The following is a 21060-nucleotide window of genomic DNA, read 5'->3' as shown; positions in this document are numbered from 1 at the left end:
ATTTAATTTTAATGTGACCCTAAGATCAGCTCTCAGCTCTGTACTTTGTCCTTAACCACAGAGAAGTGTCATACCCAGATCCCTCACTGGATATTTTTGTACCTCAATTAGATCCCCACCCTGCCACTTCAAAGCTAAGTATATCAAGATAGTCATCATAAGACATATCTGCCATTCCTCAGGGTTAGTCTTGCAATCTCCCCTTGGATCTTACCCTAAATGTGAATGTGCTTTACACTTGGTGCCTCTGCTGCAGTGCACACCCTTCCCCAAAAACAGCTTGATGAAAGGGGGGCATTAAAGAGTGATTTTACAATTTGTTTTCCTAGATGGACAGATTCACCCCCCTTCACCTTGGAACATTTACTTAGATTTCCTTTCAGCTGTTACATACAGAGTAAAGACATAGACAGGGAAAGGACTTTACTGCATGTTTTAATTCTTCATTTAATCTGCCTGAATATTGGCTATGCTGTAGGAGAATTCACCTTTGGAAGACACACCAACACCAGACATTTATCTGGATTAATGCTCTCTATTTCAGTTTGCAAATATCGAAGTCCCAAATAGAGAATTCAAATCCTATTAAAAGGCGCAATCCCAACTTGGTTTTTCCACACTTCTCTCCCAATGTATCATTCAGTGATGTGTTTAACAATTAAAAGATTCTTTTAAGGCCATATACTTAAATGTCTTTTAGAAAGATATATATTTGAAGAAACTGTGTTTCTATAGCAGTTACAGTGTGGCAAAAAATGTGTAAGACTGTGGTATATGGAAGAGAACCACAAGCATTTATTTCAACAAGCCTCAAAGTGACAGTGTGCAAGTAATTTTCTTATGTTGTCTTCACACTGATATTCATAAATATTCATAAATTTTACCTTCAGGTCAGCTGATTAAAAATTGCCAGAGAAACACACAAGTTATGGGGCTGCCTGATAATCTAGAGCACTGCATCACTCAATGGCCATTATAGCATAACATATACTCACTTTGATATGAATCATGGAATCACAGGGCAGTTTGGGCAGGAAAGTTAATCTCATCCAGCAACTCCCCCTGCCATGGGCAGGGACAACTTCCACTAGCCAAGGCAGCTTCAAGCCCTGTCCAGCCTGTCCTTGCACACTGCCAGGGATCCAGGGGCATCCACAGCTGCTCTGGGCACCCTGTGCCAGGGCCTGCCCACCCTCCCAGCCAGCAATTCCTTCCCAATATCCCATCTGTCCCTGCCCTCTGGCAGTAGACGCCATTCCCTGTGTCCTGTCCCTCCCTGCCTTGTCCCCAGTCCCTCTGCAGCTCTCCTGGAGCCCCTTGAGGCCCTGGCAGGGGCTCTGAGCTCTCCCTGGAGCCTTCTCTTGTGCAGGTGAACAGCTCCAGCTCTGCCAGGCTGGCTCCAGAGCAGAGGGGCTCCAGCCCTGGCAGCTGCTCCGTGGCCTCCTCTGGATGGGCTCCAGCAGCTCCACATCCTTGTGCTGTTGGAGCCAGGGCTGGGGCAGCTCTGCAGGTGGGGTCTCAGCTGAGCTCAGGGGCAGAGGGGCAGAATCCCCCCTGCCCTGCTGCCCACGCTGGGGAATCAGCCCAGGGCAGGGGGGGTTCAGGCTGGGGTGGGTCCAGCTCTCACCCACAGCACCCCCAGGTCCTTCTCCCAGGGCTGCTCCCTCTGCTCATCCCCAGCCTGGGTTGATCCTGGGTGCTGCCCTGGACCAGGTACAGGTTTTGCACTTGGCCTTGTCAAACCTCACAAGATTCCCCTAGGCATATTTTAACATCCCATGTTGTTCCTTCTTAATTCCCTGTGCTGATAATTGATGCCAATTAGACTAAAGGATGGATGTGGCCATAGAGATTCACCAGCCCTTGTCATAAGCCTGGTGACCAGCAAAACTATCAGAGTCTTGGATGCCCTTTGTTTTGGACAAAGTGCGCTGGCAGATTGCTTCCTGGCTGTCCCCACACAGCCCAACTGGGAAGTTAACTTTCAGTATTGGCAGGACCAAATGTTCACAACTCAGCTTGCCAGACTTCTGAAATAATGAAATTGGGTTAAAGAGAAGTTTAAAAATAACAATCTACAAGATCCCTTTTTGTTGGCTTCTGAGATAAGGGAAGGGTTTTGGCTTGTGTTTTCAAATATTTCCCCAGCATTTTTAAACTTCTACCCTGCTATTGGTGTAATTTCCAGAAGACTGCAGTCATCATTGGGGTTGGAACAAATCTGTAAAAGTCTGGAAAACAGGGACTTGTGATGATTGTGTTTATGCATTGGCTTTAAAAAATGCCATCTTACCAAATAGGCAAAATAAGCACTGCATTATGACTTTAGAGACATCATCAAATGACATATCCTTTGCTAGCAGAGCCAGCGAATCAGAGGAAGGACCCAGTGCCCACCACATCTAGCAACTGCTGTAGATGTAAAACTGAAGTTTGGAGCTTTTACTACATCAGCCCCATGATTTCCCATGTCTCCAGCTTTTTGCCCTTATGTTTATTTTTACCTCCTCATACATGTGTGTTGTTTATGAGCACAGATAATTACAGGCCTTCAAATGGAGAGTCTGGTATTATTTTCATCCAAGGACTTGCAGAGTCTGTGGGAAGTAAAAATTATTTTGTTTACCCTAGTAAGGTCATATCTTCTTGTTCTTGGTATCTTTTAATTGTTTTTGATGAATGTGTCATGGTCACATTTTTATGTTAATAAATAAGATGTGAGAACTCATGCTGATAGACTTAACCTAATGAATTATATCAAATATCAACTGCCTCGTTTTCTTGCTAGAGGGCTGCAGTTTAGCTGGCAGAATGGAGAGGAATTGGCAAATTGGACCGGCACCTTTAATTTCACGGATGAAGGAGCAGTGAAGAGTGGCAGTGACACAGGCACCAGGTACCAACACCCGAGGGAATGGCTGTAGAGATCTCTCTCTCCTTGTATGAACCACAAATGTGAACACAGGCTGTATGAAAAATGAGATCTGCAGTGTGCTTTGGCAGCTTGGCACTGCTCCCCATAGTACAGAAGATGTCAGGGATGTCCAAGCACTGTGCTGTTTTCCCCTTTGCAAGCCTTGGGGACATTTTGGACTATGCCCTAAGCATCCATGAAGTCTGCAGGAGGGTGGCTTCTATGTCCTGACCTCTCCTATTTCCCTATCAATGCTGTATGTCAAGGTGTGGCAGTATGGGAGAATGGGACTTTGGCAGAGAATGTCCCAACATTACAGCATTGGTGCACACAGAGCACACTGGGGAATCTGGTCCTTGGAATAAAACATATATTCCATGAAAACATAGTGTGACTTGAATTCTTTTCAGGGCCTAGCAGGGTAAAAGTGTTCTGTCAAGATAAGACTTTATTTACAGTACTTGGCAACATGAGAAGCACTGATGTGCTGCTGCACTCTGTACTTCCTAGTTTGACATGGGCTCAGGTGTCTGCAGGGTCATGTGCAGACTCAGAAGACTGGCAGCAGTTGTGCCTAAAGAACTCCACATCTATGCCAGGCTATCTGCACAAATCCAGGCATGGGTGTAGGGTGGATATTTGGGCTCTCTTCCTGGAACACCAGTTTCAGGAGTTAAAACTCCTGAGTCATGTGTAGCATCAAGTTCAATAAGCAGCAGGGAAATCTTATAAAGAGCTGGAAAATAAAGAAAAAACTAAAAACAATTTAAAGAACCTTACAGTTAGTACTTGTGTATAAACAAAACTCTGGGTAAATTGCCCATTTTATTTTAAATAACATATTTTTGTAACCATACACCACTGCAGCTGTGCAGCTGATAGTACTTCAAAGGCAAGCAGAAGTTGCAGAGTCTAACCTGCCAGAAATCATCCTGTCACTGAACCACAGCAATACTGCAGTTCCTGTTCAGGTTCTTGCTGTAATGTGATCCTGTACAAGTGCTGCCTGCTGCTCTGCTGGTTGGTCTTGTAAAGGTTCTTTATGAGAGCAACCAACCTCCACTGCAGTTTTTCACTTAGAGCAGGAGAAAAAAGGGTTCATGTGTATATATGTTGGTGTGTGTATCTATCTGTCTTCTACTCTTGTTGCCTTTTCAGTATCTGCATACATAGTCTGTATTTACAAAGTCTTCAGTTTAGACACTTGGCATATAAAAGAACTCACTATGACACAAAGACACATATCATCTTGAGGGCATGAGAAAACAAACAAATACAGATTTCTTGTCTGGACACCTTTGACAGAGACAATTGAACCATCATTGATTTGATGTCTGGGAACCAAAACCCTTGAATACAAAAGACACAGTCAGAGGGGCTGAACCACAGTGCTGCTCTCAGTCTCTTCAGGCTCTTCAAAGACAGAGAGGTTCAAGGTGCAAGTGGTTTTTACACAAACGAACTGCACAAGCTAGATATAAACTGGAAAATGTTAGTATATCAATGAAGGAAAAAAGTGTATTTCAAAGTCTGTGCTATGTGATATGTCAGTGACTCTGTCTCCACTGCCCAGGCTCCCCAGGGAATGGGCACGGCCCCGAGGCTGCCAGAGCTCCAGGAGCATTTGGACAGCACTGTCAGGGATGCCCAGGGTGGGATTGCTGGGGTGTCTGTGCAGGACAGGAGCTGGACTGGATGATCCTCGTGGGTCTCTTCCATCTCAGGACATTCTGTGGTTCTGTGTTACTGACAGTGAAGCTGGTAGCTTTTCAGTCCGGGATAAGTCTAGCTGCAACATATTTCACACCTATGTGCATTATGGATATTATTTATCCTTCTGTTTACTGTATGAAACCTGGGAATATAGAAAAATAAAAAAAAGTACTGTGAAAATAAAAAAAAGTACTGTGTGGAGATGATACTGTGTGGTGATTACTGCAGAGCTGTGTCAAAATTGTTTACTATTTACATTTGATCACCTTTCTGACTGTGTTGTCAGCAGACATCTCCTGAGAGTCTTAATCTGACACTCAACTTTAGGCTGGTGATATAAAATGAAAACAAGTCTTTCTCTAATGAATAATTATTTCCACTGAATGGAAAAATTGCAGGCTATATTTCACAGAACTGATTTTATTTGTATATATTTACAGGACTCCAGAGAGATGTCTGAAGTGCACAAAACTAATTGTATATCAGCATAAGCACACAGAATACCTTTCACTGTATAGCTCTGCAGTTTGCTGTGCCATCACCTTCTTGTAAAAGGTTTGGTCTTTAAAGATATTAATTGAAATAGATAAAAATATGATTTCCATTGGCTTCTACCGTTTATATATATATATATAGAGAGAGACATGTTTATTCATGCATATGTGGTATCAGCTTGAACATATTCTAGAACTACTCTTTATCTTTTAATTACATAACTTAATACAGGGTGTAGAGATGCTGACAACTCATCCTGTAGGAGTGAAGTTTTAGATGAAAATGAAGGACTTCCAAAGCAAAACCATGCTGAAAGAATGAGTGCATTGGAATTGCAAGTTACCAAACTTCATGAGAATAGTGGCCTTAGAGAAACCAATGAACAATGAAGATTAAACACAACATGAAAATGATCAAGTAAGAAAGAGGTTAATATTATTGTGTTATGTGATTTCAGTTAACACTGGGTCACTCCTTAGATAGAATGACACAATAGTTTGGAAGGGACCTTAAAGCTCATCCAGTGTCAGCTCCATGCCATGGGCAGGGACAACTTCCACTATCCCAGGTGGCTCTAAGCCCTGTCCGGCCTGGTCCTGGACACTTCCAGGGATCCAGGGGCAGCCACAGCTGCTCTGGGCACCCTGTGCCAGGGCCTGCCCACCCTCCCAGCCAGCAATTCCTTCCCAATATCCCATCTGTCCCTGCCCTCTGGCAGTGGAAGCCATTCCCTGTGTCCTGTCCCTCCCTGCCTTGTCCCCAGTCCCTCTGCAGCTCTCCTGGAGCCCCTTGAGGCCCTGGCAGGGGCTCTGAGCTCTCCCTGGAGCCTTCTCTTGTGCAGGTGAACAGCCCCAGCTCTGCCAGGCTGGCTCCAGAGCAGAGGGGCTCCAGCCCTCTGAAGGCTGAGGTCTGAAATCAAACACACTTCTCCCACAGAGCCCTGCTCTGACAGCTCTGGTGTGCTGAGGTAACTCAGCTAACCCAGGTTTTCACCACAGTGCTTAAGACAATTCTTCAGAATGTGTAGAAGCAGCCCATGGAAATAAAATCCCGTGTCATGTATGTGGTGAGTGATCCATTAAGAGTGTGGATCCCCTTTGTGTCACCTAACACTGCTCTGGGAAGACACTTGATCCCAATTTGCTGGGCCTTTTTGGGCACTACAGCCTTCACTTTGATTCAGATCATGTTGCTGAAGGCCTTCTAGGTAGCAAGGAAACTGATTACTAGCAAGAAGTACAAGTGAAGCACAGGAGCTCCCCAAAAGCCATAGGGATTTCAACCAAAAGAGGACTACCCACACAGTTGCAATAACAACCAGTTGTTTAACATTGGCTTATTTTTGATTCTTGTGCATCACCCATTACTCATATTTCTATCTTTTGCATTTTACTTTGTGCTAAGCATTGTTAAACCTTACAGCATCCTTATGGAGAATCAGTTAAAGGGTTTTGTCTAGTGCTGGTTATGACAAGTGATAGATACAGCTCCTTCCCAGAGCCCTGATTCTTCTGCTCTCCTTTTAATATGTTTTGCAATTTACTGGGATTGTGAGTCATCATGCTTAAATAATTTTTCACTGGCAAGAATCTGCCTTAATGACAGGATGACTTATCTGCCATATGAGTTGGTTTATGGTGTTCTCTTCAGTCTACTGGAGCTGCAGATAAGGTTCAATGTAGAGTTTTGTGATGAGACCACAGAAGCCTTTGGTGGGTGAGAGGAGATCATAGTTTAGGCCTGTCAATTTGTGCACTGAATTCTCTAGTATAAAAAATCTGAAGCTTTTTCCCTATTGGCTACAAAATAAAAAGTAGAATCAAACTGATTTATCAAATACATGTTTTACAAGAGTAAATGTAAGGGCTTAGGATTTTGCTTAAGTCATATTGCTGAGTTCCTCATACAAGAATCCTAAAATCTAAAAATAAGAAAAAAAAAGGCAGTTTCTTGAAATAAGCTAAAATGTGGGTTTTAAGATGTCATTGGTGTATAAGGGTTGTCATGAATTTTGCTATTATCTTCTAGGTGGGTGGTCATATGGATAACAACATCAGCAGATTATTTCAGTCAGAGTGAATGGGAAAGGGCTGGATTAAAACATCCAAGCAGCAGTTTATTAAAAATCTGAGAGTTTTGAAATGAAATTAGGAAAATAGGGCTTCCTGCAGTATACTCCACTGCTGCTTGTCTGGAGACAGCACTGGTTTGATACAGCAAAAGTCAAGAAGCACCAACATGTCCCTGAAACTCAAATTCAACGTAGCCTCCAATAAATCATTCACATACTGCAAAGTGGGAAAACCTCTAACTGAAGAGTCAGTTAGAGTTCAGTCTCAAGTGTCAGTCTGGTTCAGAGAGGACCTGGGAAGTACAGGGGGTGGTGGTGCTGATGGACTGCAAGGTGGGCTGATCTCCAGGGAGAAGCAGGAGGCAGCCTGGGCTTTGCTGTACCATTTAGGGCTTTTTCTGCTGGAGCTCCTGCTGCTACACCCATGACTGCTGCAGTGGAGCTGTGTTTTGCAACTTACTCTGGTGCTGTGCTAGGCTGAAACCGTGGGGAGGCTTGTGTCCCAAACCAGTGGACAGATGGGAAGGGAACAGTGTGTCTTTGGCAGGAGTGGATATTTAGTCAATTCACATTGCTAATGAGGTAATGAGCAGCAGAGCCAAGCAATTCCATGTGATGTGTGTGTGGAGACTTGGAGATGGGAGATCATAATAAGAATGGCAGTGAAGAGCCAGTGACAGTTTGCCAGAAGCTTCCATAGTTGTGATGAAAAATATATCCTCAGGGCATCACAACCATCATCTTGACTGCACAGATATGTAAGATACCTGTGGAATCATGGGACCAGGTAAAAAAAATCCAGAAAAGGAGCACTTCTGAGGAAAAAAATTTGTGCACATTCCACTTTATTGCGGATGTTCAGTGAGCTATCCATGAGCAGCCTTCAAAGGACAGCAATATAAAAGCCAGTCCTCTGAAGAAGAAGATCAAATTTAGGAATTTAGGACTGATCCATGGAAGTAGTTTTGGTTTTTTTGAAATCAAAAATTTTAACTTGGAAAACCGGCACAATATCTTGATCCTTGTCTTGATGGATGGACCCATCTAACACCATCTATTATCAAATCCCAGAAAAGCTTATAACTCTGTAAGACCAAACATACTAAATAACTTAAGTGAATGATCCGTGGGTTCATGAATCAATAGCTTTTAATATCAGCTACCAGAATCTCTTGGAAAACTTGAGCCCCTGTACAAGAATTCTAAACCCTGAATTTTTAGTTACTCTGATTCTTCTAGAAAGACAGCCAATCTTGAACTTAAGATGCCATTTCTATCTTTAGCTTCCAGGCATTGAATACTGTTTTTCCTTACTATACTGTACTGAAAACCTTCCTGCCACCAGTAATGCTTCCTGGTGCAGTATCTCCTTATTCAGTCACCGTATGTTTAGATTGAGCTTCACACACCTCTCATAATATTTCAGAATCCAGAAAATTTCTGCAGGTCCTTTTGTAACTCTCACCAGTGTCTCAAACCTCTGAAGATGAAATGTCAGAAGTGCATGCAGTGATTCAGCAGAGCTATTACTACATGGTGCATACAGAGATGACCATTTTCTCTTGCTTATATTTTAATTTTTTTACATGACACAGCCCATAGTGGCATATTTTGCTCCCACCTACAGACACATACTAAAAGTTCATGATCAGTTAGACATCTAATGCATCTACTAGCATTAGAGAAGATGAAGATGCTACAAGATTTAAACCAATTATTGCCAGTGACATTGTCATCAGCACATGGTAGACAGGAGGGATGTGAACTGTCTTTTTAATATTTGCTGTCCCCAAGAATGAGATGATCAAATAGTTTTCTCAAGCTGTAGGAAACATTCAAGCTTTGTAAAAGAAGTCTGTTGCTTCTCTAGTCTCCTCTGTTGAGCCCACAGCTCTTCCTCTCTCAGTTCAACCTCTCAAGCACCATCCTGTTGTGGACAAGTCGATTCAGGCTCTCAAACAGCAGAAACAGCACAAGCAGCAAAGTGATTTTTCTTTTTTTTTTTTTTGTGCCACAGTCTTGGTGAAGTTTAAATTAGTCTAAGATCATCAAAGATTCCTGCTTCCCTTGCCACATCTACATCAGCTTCTTTACCTGCTGAACAGGTAAAGAGGCTTCCGAATGGGACAAAATAATCTTGGAAGGACAGACCATACAAAGTGTTAGGATGGTTTTCTTAAGGGAGAAGAACCCCTGAACTGATGTAAATCCCTTAAACATTTTGACCAAATCTTGTGGGTTTTGATGTTGTCACATAGAAGCTTTAAGAGAAGCAAAGAGCAGAGGGATTTGGTCTCTCACAATGGGCCCTGACGAAGTCAACACCTACTGAGTTTCTATTCCGGATCGATTGTTCAGGGCCTCTAGAGCTGTGATAGGCTCCACCACAGCAGTGTTTTTGCTTCAGGGACCTGAAGATTCCATGCAGGCCTTGCCAGATGATGTGAGTCCCCTGTGCTTTGGGGAATGTGCTCTGGCACATTTGGAAACTTCCTGAGTAAGGAAGGTGAATCTCGACCTGAGGCTGGCCATGGATCTGCCCATACTGATGAGTGCAGGCACTGCTAATTGGACAGCACTCTTAATAAGCATTTAGTAGAAGCCTGCAGGGCTTGGTTCATTTATTCTCATTTCTTAGTCACTGGATAATGTATATTTTTGGAAAGATCTTTGTTTTTCCTGCAGGGTAGGTGGAATCCTTCCTGCGATGCTCTGCGGTCTTGCCGCAGCCTTGCTGCAAACAGCGTCAAGAACTGGCACCTCAGGAACAAGCAGAATGAATAGGAAGGCAGCTTCAGAAAATGATCCTGCTTAAAAGATGCCTGACCACTGCAGTAAATTATACTTTTAAACATTTGTTCAATACATCAGACAAATCAGTGTCTCAACCCAAGCATCACTTGAAGGCAGGATTGAAGTCTCAGGCTTTTTAATTTGTGTAGTGTGATCAAGAAAAGCTTACTTCTGATCAAAGCAGGAGAAGCCCAACTGCAGATGATCAAAGATCTGTGTTAGCTGATGTAGTGAGAAACCAAATGTGTCTCTCACTAGCAAGCTCAGTAGGCAGCTCAGCTGGAGGTGAGGTTGCAATGGGGGATGTGAAGGTTAGAAAAGAAGACAGTTTCAGTCAGTCAAAAATGGAAAATTACAGCATGAATAGCATCTAATTTCTGGGTAGTGAGTGCAGTGAGCTGTAAAAAACCAGTGCCCTCTGAGCACTTGCAGCTTGTGTGGTGTTCAGGCACAGAATTTTATCGTGGAAAAATCTTGTAGGTTTGAAAGCTACGATTGACATGAGTGGACATAGAGCAGTGAGTGGTGCGTAGTGCCCAGTGCCCTGGGAAAGCATAATCCTACATGCAACTGAGCTGTTTGTTGTAATTCATTTGCAGTTGCATTCTTAAGGTAAAGAGTAATGAATTCTTGTATTGGTTTTCCTATAGACTTGTGACCTTTAAAGGGATAGAAGTTATTTATGTTTCATCAGGGGAAGTGGAAAAATGCAGGGAGAGGACATTATGGCAGTGAGAGATCAACTCTATTTTATGGAAAATAAAACTTGAATGTCATTCTTGTAAAGCCAAAACACAGACCTTTTCTGCAGCAAAAGGAGTAAGTAGTATAGTCAGATTTGTCACTTTTCGCTAATCCAGAACATAAATCAAAATAAGCTGTACTACATCCTTGTTTCTTAGCTGGAGATCAGACTGAGGAGAATGATTGAAGGACAGTTCCCATTTGTGCTAATTAAACTTTCTGACAAGCAAATGCATCGTTGTTCACAAGGAACTACATGTTTTAGAGCGGGAGTTAATAGGCAGGAAGAGCTCTCAGAGACCAGGGAGTGGGTGAGACTGATGTTTCCTCTGGGAAAGTGTGGGGGTCTGATCACCAAACACTCCCACAGGACCAGACCCTTGCAAGATGAGGACGTGGGTTTAAAGGACATCTCTGGAAGCTGAGGGAACCCAAGCTCATTGTGCTAGGGCCTGGTGTTTTGCAAAAGCTGTATTCTAGGAAAGCACAGTGTGAAGCACTTCTGTGGGAAGAGGTTGTCCAGTGCTCCAGGGAACAGCCTCTGCTAATATCTGCAGCAGGAAGAATCACTGTGAAGGAAATAAAATAGCATGAACACTCCTGGGAGAAAGAGAGAAACCCTTTTTTCCTGAGTTTATTGACCAGCCACTGTCTTGAAAAATTCCTAATGCTGTTGCAGCACCATTCATGCAGCCGATGTGCAGCAGCATCTGTAGCAGTACGTGTAAGGAAGGTTCAGTGGCTGGCTGTGAGGTTCTGCTGCAGTGAGGTTCAGGCTGATGACGGACAGCTCAAAGGATGTTTATTCAATAGCTTGGGATCACTGAGCTCACTTCAGTCTAACTGACTCCATGGCCAGCAGCATTTTCTCCTCTCTCTGTGCAGAATAACACTGCCATTGGTGTCCCCTGCCTTTGCTGCACATGTCCCAACAGCAATGTGCCATCCAGCCCATCCCATCGATCCTCCCTCTGCAGTTCCATGGGTTAGTAAATGGTGAATTCAATGCTCCCAGTGGCTCTGTTGGGAAAGCTGAAGCTGTTGTGAGAGTTAGACTTGCAGGACAGTCCTGTGCTTTTTCAATCTATGGGCTCATGGAATAGCTCTGCTAGAAATGCAGTGTTATGTCATGGATTGATTTCCTTTCAGATCCAGAAGTGGTTTATTTTTGACCCAATCCTTTCCTCCTTAACCTTCTTCTGCTGTGGTAACACATCCTTTTTCATTTCTGTTTTTAGTTTGTGGATTGAGTAAACAGGCAATGATCAAAGGGAATGGCTGGGGCACAGGAAATTTCATCTCCATTTCACAGAATGACATCTTTGACTCCAATGCCACAGGCTGAAGGCAGCTTTCCTGTGCTATGATGTTCCCACGTGACAGCATGTGCCGTTCAACATCTGAGCTGCTGCTCTCTAACCTAGCAGTGCAGCCAGAAGTGCACAGGAAAGATAAAAATAAATGTTATTCTATATTTTTTGTCCTGCTTATCTGTCCTGAGGCACATTCAAGGTACTGAAATGAAGTGTTAGGTGACAAGTGAGGATGAGGCTGATAGGCATTGCTCACTCCTGCACATCCAAGCAGGAGGGGTGTGTAAGGTGCTGAATGTTGTGTGGTTGTGTGTACCTGCCCCTAACTACTGTGTAGAACATGCACATCCAGGGTGCCAGCTTTGTCCCTCTCAAAGAACCAAAGAAAAGGACTAATTCTGCAAAAGACAGACAGAAAAACTATTATTTCAGAGGGTTAAAATTTTGTACTGGTATCTAGAGAGTACTCCTTCAGCCCTGGAAAATTCTGTGACCAGTAAGAAATTCTATGGTGCTATCTAAAGATAGATTTTGGTTTAGTTTGGGGAAGTTACCTGGAGTACAGCCACAAAGGGCTTTGGCCTGGTGCAAGCAGGTGGGCTCTTAGTCCAAATCCAGTTGAAGCCTCTTTCACAAGTTGTTCAGCTCCAGCTCAACAAGACAAGCACATGGGACATGTGCCAGGGCAGTGAATTTCAGCTACTCCTTAGAAAATGCTGAATGTCCAGGTGAATAATTCAGCTCAAAGGAGACTGTGAACCTTTTGGTGAGAATCCAGATGTAGATTTATGTTAGGTCTCCCTTCAGCAGCCTGAAGAAGTCTTTTCATAGCCTTCTCACTGATTTTGGAATACTTTAACTACATATTTTCCTCTACAAAACTCATAAAAATACATGTTTTTTGCCCTGAAGGCTGTACAAACACATTTACAAATAGCCACATTTTTTTAAGATGAGCTATTGGGTTTTTCTGACTTCTTTATTAGGAGTTTTTTGTTCTCTTCCTGCCCCCTTTTTAAGTATGGGCTTTCTCTTTTCAGTCTCAAAGTTTGTGCCTCTCACTGGATCTCATAATTGTTTGGTTTGGGGTTTGACAAAGCTGAGATGGTGAAAACCTCAGGGAGAGGTGAAGGAGACACTTCCTAAAGCAGCACTTGACAGGACAGAAACATTCCCAGTTGAAAGCAAATTCCTTTGGGAGGCTCTTGGACTTTTTTCAGTTACACTCAGGTCAAACATGAATTTTGATATTATTTTGTAATGACAAAACCCTCAAATATTACATTTCCAGTGATGTCTTGAATGAAGCTTTTCCACAAATCTTACCTTTGTATTTGCCATTGAAGATTCAAAAATTGAGTTCTTGGAGTTACAATTTTGAAGGATCCATCAAAAGAGCTTTCTCTAGCCTTAGGTTCATAATACCTATTCCTCAAGTTCATAATCTCTTAGTTTTTCATTGTCCTCTCAAGTGCTTCATGGGTATGTGCAAGTCTTAGGAACTAGGTTTTTATAGAGACTTCTAATGATTAGGATTGAAACTGATGCAGAGCTTGGTTTAAGGTCTAAGTATTTTCATTTTAATACAGACTCATTGAGTTTACTTGTCAGCCTGGGCTTTTTCTTTTCCCTGAGTATGAGTAGCTACCATTGTGGTTTTCTTCCCCTTCAGCCCAGTAAAGATAAAGAAACTAGCCAATAAAGTAAATATTTATGTCTATGTTTTAGTCAAGAATATCACTCTTATTTGTGCTGTGTCTGAGCATTCAAATCCTTTTGTTCTCAATTTTATTTTTTTCTAGAATATAATCCCTGTTTCCATTCCCCTCCAGACAGACAACAGAGTAAATCTCAATGAAAAGCTCAGTTGCTCAGGCACTATGGAATAGCCTCCACAGATGGAATACAACCTCTAGCACTTTTATGGTACTGTTTTTTCCAACCAAACACAGTCAGGCACCCAAAAGATGGGAACAGCGTTCCTTAAATGATCAGCGCTTTTGCCCTGACTTTTAGTTCCAGCTGCCAAGTGTTGACTACTGGAAAAGGTAGCTGGTCCTTGTTATTGCTGCAAGATAGATGAACTCCTGTAGGAATGGACAAACTTGGCACGGGAGACTGTTCTAGGACCAGCAGGGACATCTGTGCTTTCCTGTGAAGTAACAAGCTGCCTATGGGCTAGGCAGTGCAGCCTCAAGTTAGGCAAAAATCATAAATGACAACTTTCAACAAAATGTTCTGATTGATTTGCAAGACAATTATTCTAGCCTAACCCTTATTTTTTATATATTTTATTGTCCTTCGTCAGGTATTTTGAGTTTTATGAAGGACCTTTGGAATACAACTCTACAAAATGCCTGGAATTAAGGCAGGACATCATTGAGGTGAAGGTCTTATCAATGTAAGTATGAACTAAATGTAAAAAGTACAAGTACTTAGCAATAAAATCACTGCTAAAAGTGTTACTTATGAGGCAGGATGGAATGGTATGTTACAATGACACTGTCAAAAGGTGCAAGGCTCAAGAAATGACATCAACAGGATCTTAGGAGTCTCTAGCCTTCTCTTACCTGTGCAAGCAGTGTTTGAATTTGATCTGATATCAATTTACAGAACATGGAAGCTTTTCCCATACATTGAGGCATTTTGGTCAGGCCTAGAATTATTGCTGAGAATTCAATATGGTGCCTGTAACATCATATTTCCAGTAATGAAAGAGTAAGAGCATCCAGACTGACTCATGCAAGTGTCTAGCTTAAGCCTCTTTCATTGTGTTGTAGATACGGTCAGACCTTGGTTATGACTTTCTCTGATTGTTGTTTGTTTGTTTGTTTGTTTGTTTTTTATTGGCTTCTTAGCTATTACACAGAGATTATCTACAGTTTTTTTTCTGGTCTTCAGAGACTCAGAGATCCCTCCATTATTAATTAAGGAGTAAGAACATCCAGACTGACTCATGCAAGTGTCTAGCTTAAGGCTCTTTCATTGACTGTGGCCAGTAGTGAAGGCTGAGTAAGGAAGAAAATTCTCAGCCCTTCCTGATTATAAATACCGGCATGGGGACTTGTGGACTTGTAGAAAGAGTCCAGACTAGAATAATCAGAGTGGACAATAGACCTTTCTATTTATTTGTTTAGATATTTTCTGAGCCCATTTGTATTTCTGACCTCTACAAACAGCAGAGATTTTCACAACTCAAAACCCCTCAGTGAAAAGGTAAGAAAATGTTATTCTGGGAAACAATAAAATATCTCTAAATTGTGTTTTGTGGTGCAATTTGTATGTCAGAAAACCAATGAGTTGGATGAGATGTATATATGAAGCCACAGTGAAGGAATTGGGTGAAAAAAGTGAATTCGCCAGTATGGCAGTGCACAGCTGGGTGATTTTAGTGTTGCCTTTTTGCATTTTCAACATTTTGCTGAGTTTAGGTGCTTAGATTATGCCTAATCCCTCACCACATCTAAAGCCAGTGGTTTAGTAACATTACAAGCAATGCACAGGGTCTGCAAAGTGCCCTGGGAAAAAGTGCAGCTCCACACATGCATAACATTAAGTAGCCAAGGCTACAGATAATACAGTTTGTTGCTCCAGGTCTGCACGAATCTGAGCATGCCTCCCTCACTGACTTTGTGCACAGCAAAATGTAGGTTATGTCCTTGCCTCCTGCACTGGATGAAGGATACACGAGTAACATACTTTGCACCGCTTGCTGACTCGCTGCGCTTAAAAATAAATAGGAGGAGTGAGAATGTCACAGTTCTCCAATGTTCTGCTGAAGATAGGGAGTTCTGAATTGCTCTTTTTATTTCTGCATACTTATAGAGGACACAGAGAATTCCTTGTTTTATTTCATCTTACCCAGTGGCCCAAGGAAGGTAGTGGAGTCCTGCTCAGCTAGATATGAGTTACCCTAAATTCTACGGTAGATGCCATTTGACTTTAAGCTCTTTTACTCTGCTGGTCTCTTCTGATGTTCTTGATTCAAATCTGCTATGTTCCCCAAGTCAGCCCTTATGGTAATAGAAGATTTCCAAGTTAATGTGCTCTGGTGGGCTACAGAAAGTACAATATGACCTAATTTCTCCCAGCAACTTCCTCAGCCTGGGAAATGCTTGGTTCTACTTGTATTAGATGTATAATTTTCTTAAAAGTCTATGCTTTATTCAAATATTAAAAGCCCTCAAGCCTGAAAAGAACTCATTAAGACCAATCAATCTAGCAGAAATCACAGACTTCCAAATTTTTTAGCCAGATTATACAGTTGCTTCCTACCTCTGGATATTTGCAAAGCCTTCATTATCTCTGTTGTCCAAATGCACAAGAATATGTGAGAACTTCAGTGTGGAAGTTCTTGGAATTGGTGATATCATCAAAAATGAGTCATCCTGTATCTGCCTAGTTGAAATAGGAATGGTTTGTGGGTGATTTTTTTTTGTTTTGTTTTGGTTTTTTTTTTTTAATGTGACTGCAGGTCTATTAATTAGCAGAGGAAGAGGTAGAGATCCTTATGTAAAGGGCTTTTCATTTCCTCTTAGCATCACAGACTCTTATCCTTACATGTGAGCTTATAAATTATTTATAAAATAAATTTACCTCTGGTGTTGTGCTGTAGGATCTCACAGATTACATTAACCTAACCTAAAATCAGCCTTAGTTGGCCAAATTAATCCCCTTTTCCAATCATGGGTGCATCTTTTTCCCAAAACCCAGCTGATCAAGACCCATTTGCTTCCCAGCAGATTTTGGTAGAGTAGATGCTTCTTCCTCAACATTGCATTTTTTATCCTGAAAAAGACAGAGAAAGCCTATCAGGAGAAGAAATCAGTCCAAAACACCAATTCTTGCCTGCACAAAGCTTAGAGTGGCTATGTCTGAGCAGGAAAAGGAAGAAAAATTATAAATTTTTTACTGTCTAGACTGGCTGATTTGTCCCATCAATTTGCATGGTATTCTTTCTGCAGCAGTTTTAGGAAATGAAGCCTTTGTAATAAGTTTAATTATTTTTCTTTCTTTTTTATATTTTAGGGTGAAACAAACGGAATTGTTTGACAGATGGAAGAGCCTACAGATGTGCAAATGGGAGATGAATGTCACAGAAGCCAATTTATTCAAGTAAGAATGTCTCACATTAATGAGACTGAGTAAAATTTACTTTTGGTTGAGTTTAGCTTTCTGCAGAGATCAAAATTTCATATGGATAGCAAGAATAAGCATGACAACATTTGGAGTACCATCCTTTTGAATAAATGTGGGCTTTCCCCCCTACTAACAAAAAAACAATTCAGCAACAAGATTTCTGGCATGTGGAACAGTCTTCCAGGAAAGTCAAGGAATTTGGTGTGGGAAAGACTTCCAGGTGTTATTTGGGCACCAGTGAAGATGGAGATGATATTTAATGGCTGCACCTAACATGTCAGCCTAAGTCTCTGGCTTGGAATGGTAATATCACTGGTGATAATACAAATTTAACCCACAAAATACTCAAACTTGATTTCTTCTGGGTGTTGTAGGTACTGTCAGACCTTGGTTATGAGTTTCCCTGGTTGTTGTTTGTTTGCTTGTTTGTTTGTTTTTTAATGGTTTCTTAGCTATTACACACAGATTGTCTACATTTTTTTTCTGGTCTTCAGAGACTCAGAGATCTCAGTTAATTTCTGTAGTGTTCTGTCTTTCTTCATGTAGTTTCTCTCAAGATACAGCTTTTGAAACTGGCCTTGCGAAGGCACCAGTAGATTGAAGCCAAACCAGTTTTTGAATGTTATATATTGATATATTCCAGTGCCATATTTGAGTAGGTTTTGAGAAAACAAACTAAAAACTATAACAAATTATTTCAGAGTAAGTGCTGTAGACTGAAGTCTGCAAGTCACTGGTACAATTCAGAGATGTTGTTTGTAATAAAGCCCCCAGCTTTATCCTAAATTCTCATATATGATTCCAGGAAATAGCCGTCAGGAGTTAATGAGAATGTGAGAATGCATGTGCTGAGTTAGTCATTGGCATATTTAAAAATAACATTGTTAGTCTCAGACTCATAACAGATTCTCCAATGCTTTTTAGGCCTTCCTTCCTTCCTTCCTTCCTTCCTTCCTTCCTTCCTTCCTTCCTTCCTTCCTTCCTTCCTTCCTTCCTTCCTTCCTTCCTTCCTTCCTTCCTTCCTTCCTTCCTTCCTTCCTTCCTTCCTTCCTTCCTTCCTTCCTTCCTTCCTTCCTTCCTTCCTTCCTTCCTCCCCTCCCCTCCCCTCCCCTCCCCTCCCCTCCCCTCCCCTCCCCTCCCCTCCCCTCCCCTCCCCTCCCCTCCCCTCCCCTCCCCTCCCCTCCCCTCCCCTCCCCTCCCTTCCCTTTGTATTTTTTCTGGAAATTACTTGATAGGCAATTATCAGAGGCTATTTTCAAGAGAAGAGACACTCAGGATTACAGCTCATTATTTTAAAAACAGCTGGAGTGAGAGGGGTACTGATTGTGCCCCGAGAGAAAGCAGTACTTCAAGCTATGGAAAGGAGCCCTTTGAGGTTTGGAGGTCAGAGCAGAGGTGGGAGCAATGAGAAAGGACTTCCCAAAGACCACCAGGAGGACCATCAATCTATCTCAGGCCACCAGCACCAGCACATTAAACAAAGAACCCCTCTCCACCCTGTGCACTGAGAGAAAAAAAAAAGATTAAAGACTCCTGCCACTGCTTCTACCTGCCTGATTGATATATGACTGCTCTAGGGACCCTCATTGGCACCCAGATATAAACATAATCTTTGTCAACTGGTTTCAGGAGCAACAGTAGTGCTTGCAATTAAAAAGGAAAAAAAAAATCTCTAAAGCCTGTTTCATCTGTGTTCAGTGGGGCAGAGACATCAGTGTATGAGTTTATGGGGAAGCTGCTCTCCCTTCAAAGCAAATCAAGGTCTCTGAGATTCAGGGTTGTTTAGGAAGAGAATGAAATGTGTAACCCTCCGAGCTCTGGGATTTTGAGCTTTGCCAGTCCAGTCCCATCATGTGAGATGGGGAGAATCTAGCAGATTTAAATGGCAGCTACTTGAGCAGCAGAGAGGGATAAAGGGCAAAAATCACAATAAAGTTTGTATCTAGAGATTAAGGAAGGCAGTTTCCTTGAGAGTCTTTTTCCATCAGATATCAGGCATTCACAAAAAGGATTGTGCTTCTGGAAAACAGTTGGACATTAAGGAAAAACATCTCTTTCAATTCTTTAAGGAGCAGCTAACTAAGAGGTTTTTCTTATATCCCAACTATAACAATGTAATTCCACTATCTGTTTGTAATTATTTTTGTTGTTAGACATTGTTAATTGACTTTTCAGTCTCATTTGCTGCCTTGATCTGACAATCATTTTGTGCCATCCTCCATGAGTCAAGTATATGAGAGTAATTGGACATCACTGAAATGTTTGCATAATCCTCTATTTACTTTCTGGTGCTTGTAATAAAGCCCAACTTAGAACATGAGGCCACACACGCCAGAAGCAAGGAATTTAATATGGGTTATTTGAGAGCCATCTGGTTTTGTCTTCATGCTTGTACATTTGCCATGAAATGTATTTTTCACTAAAGGTATGAAATGCATTGACTGAGAGATAAACCATCTCTGGAATAAGGGTGAGCAGAAGTCAGGGCTTTCAGTACCGCCAGTGAAAGGAGAAAAGCATCTGGAGCAGGATGGGTGGTGGGAAAGGGAATCTTATTCACAAAGCTGCTTTTCTCATTTACATTTCACATTTTTTCTCTCTCACTCTGAATCCCATCTTCGGAATTTTATGCAGTTCTTATTTGCACTGGAATTTATTCAATTTTGTCTGAGGATCAAAGAAAATTTTGGTAGTTTGAGATTTTGGAGTTTTAGGCAAGACCAGTTTGCCTGGCACCAGTCTGTCGGGGCCACGTCACCTTTCTGATGCAAGGCCAAGGGCAAAACTAAGATCTTTGAAGGTTTTTTTGTTGTAGTCAAAATGTGCTGTGCTCCACAGCAGTCTGTCAAGTGGGGCAGTATCTTTGGGAATTACTGTGTTTAAATACTGCCCCGCCATATTTCCACAGCTCCAGGGGGACTCTTTAACCCCTACATTTCCATTGATGAGCATATAATTCATAAAATGTTTAAGACCTCTAAGGTAGAGAGGAACTAATTCACTAAGGTGGTTTTGCCAGGATATTGGAGGCAGAAGCTGATCTCTGGGGCTAGAACAGGGCAGAATTTGCACATGAATTCCCCACAGCTTAGAATAGTCAAGTACAGGTATCTAATTTACTCTCTTTTCTTTTTGTTTTACCATAGTTTTCTCAATCAAAGAAAATTACACCAAATTTGAAGTTTTCTGAATGAAAATCCAGGAAACCACTATTTTACCCATCCTAGAGCTAAAAAAATTTAATTTTGGTGCAAAATACCTTGTTAGGAGTAACAGCAATTGCAAATCCTGTGTCATGTCATGAGATCTTTTTTCTTATTTCTTTATCATTTCACAGATCTACTCTGTCAAGGTGTTGCAACGCCCCATCCTTTCTGTTCACTACCCAGAAAAATACTCCCTTGGGAACGAAACTGAAATATGAAGTGGACACAAGTGGAATCTTTCATATCAACCAAGAAATCTTCAAAATGTTTCCAAAGGTGCCTCTGCCCGTTTGCAGGAACAACTTCCCTGTACTTGTTGGATTATGCACTATCCTATAGCCAAGCATTTAGCACTTGTTTGACATTTCTTCAAAATTCACTGCTTATATTTTGATGATTTTTATTTTTGATACAATATTTTAGATGATTCTTCTGTTTTCTGGTGTCATCTGCAATATATATATATATATACACATCCATCCATCCATCCATTTTTTAAAAATAGATTTATGTATGTATGTATATATATATATGTCATTTCCTGCAGAATACTGCTGACCTAGGAGCAAAGTGGATAGTGAAATAAGAAAGCTAAATAAAAGAGACACTGATTTATCAGAACTCTTTCAAAGTATAATATTCAAATATAATAAATCCAACATTTGAGGATAG

General features: G+C 41.6%; 1 protein-coding gene across 5 annotated transcripts in view; it reads left to right on the top strand.

Moving 5' to 3' along the window:
- Positions 1 to 21060, top strand: part of ST8SIA5 (ST8 alpha-N-acetyl-neuraminide alpha-2,8-sialyltransferase 5) — a 69616-nt gene that overhangs the window by 34464 nt on the left and 14092 nt on the right. For 3 of the 5 annotated variants that reach the window (XM_021538898.3, XM_021538899.2, XM_077790172.1), the window contains 4 exons: positions 2789 to 2896; positions 14352 to 14444; positions 17072 to 17158; positions 20520 to 20664. In XM_021538898.3, the coding sequence (XP_021394573.1) occupies positions 2789 to 2896; positions 14352 to 14444; positions 17072 to 17158; positions 20520 to 20664 (433 nt within the window). The remainder of the gene's footprint in view (positions 1 to 2788; positions 2897 to 14351; positions 14445 to 17071; positions 17159 to 20519; positions 20665 to 21060) is intronic. The other 2 variants (XM_021538901.3, XM_021538902.3) reach the window with 2 other exon arrangements.

The sequence above is a fragment of the Lonchura striata genome, chromosome Z (assembly GCF_046129695.1).
Source record: "Lonchura striata isolate bLonStr1 chromosome Z, bLonStr1.mat, whole genome shotgun sequence".
Classification (NCBI taxonomy): domain Eukaryota; kingdom Metazoa; phylum Chordata; class Aves; order Passeriformes; family Estrildidae; genus Lonchura; species Lonchura striata.
Note: the sequence above shows the minus strand (reverse complement) of the source record. Positions and strands in the feature narration are given on the sequence as shown.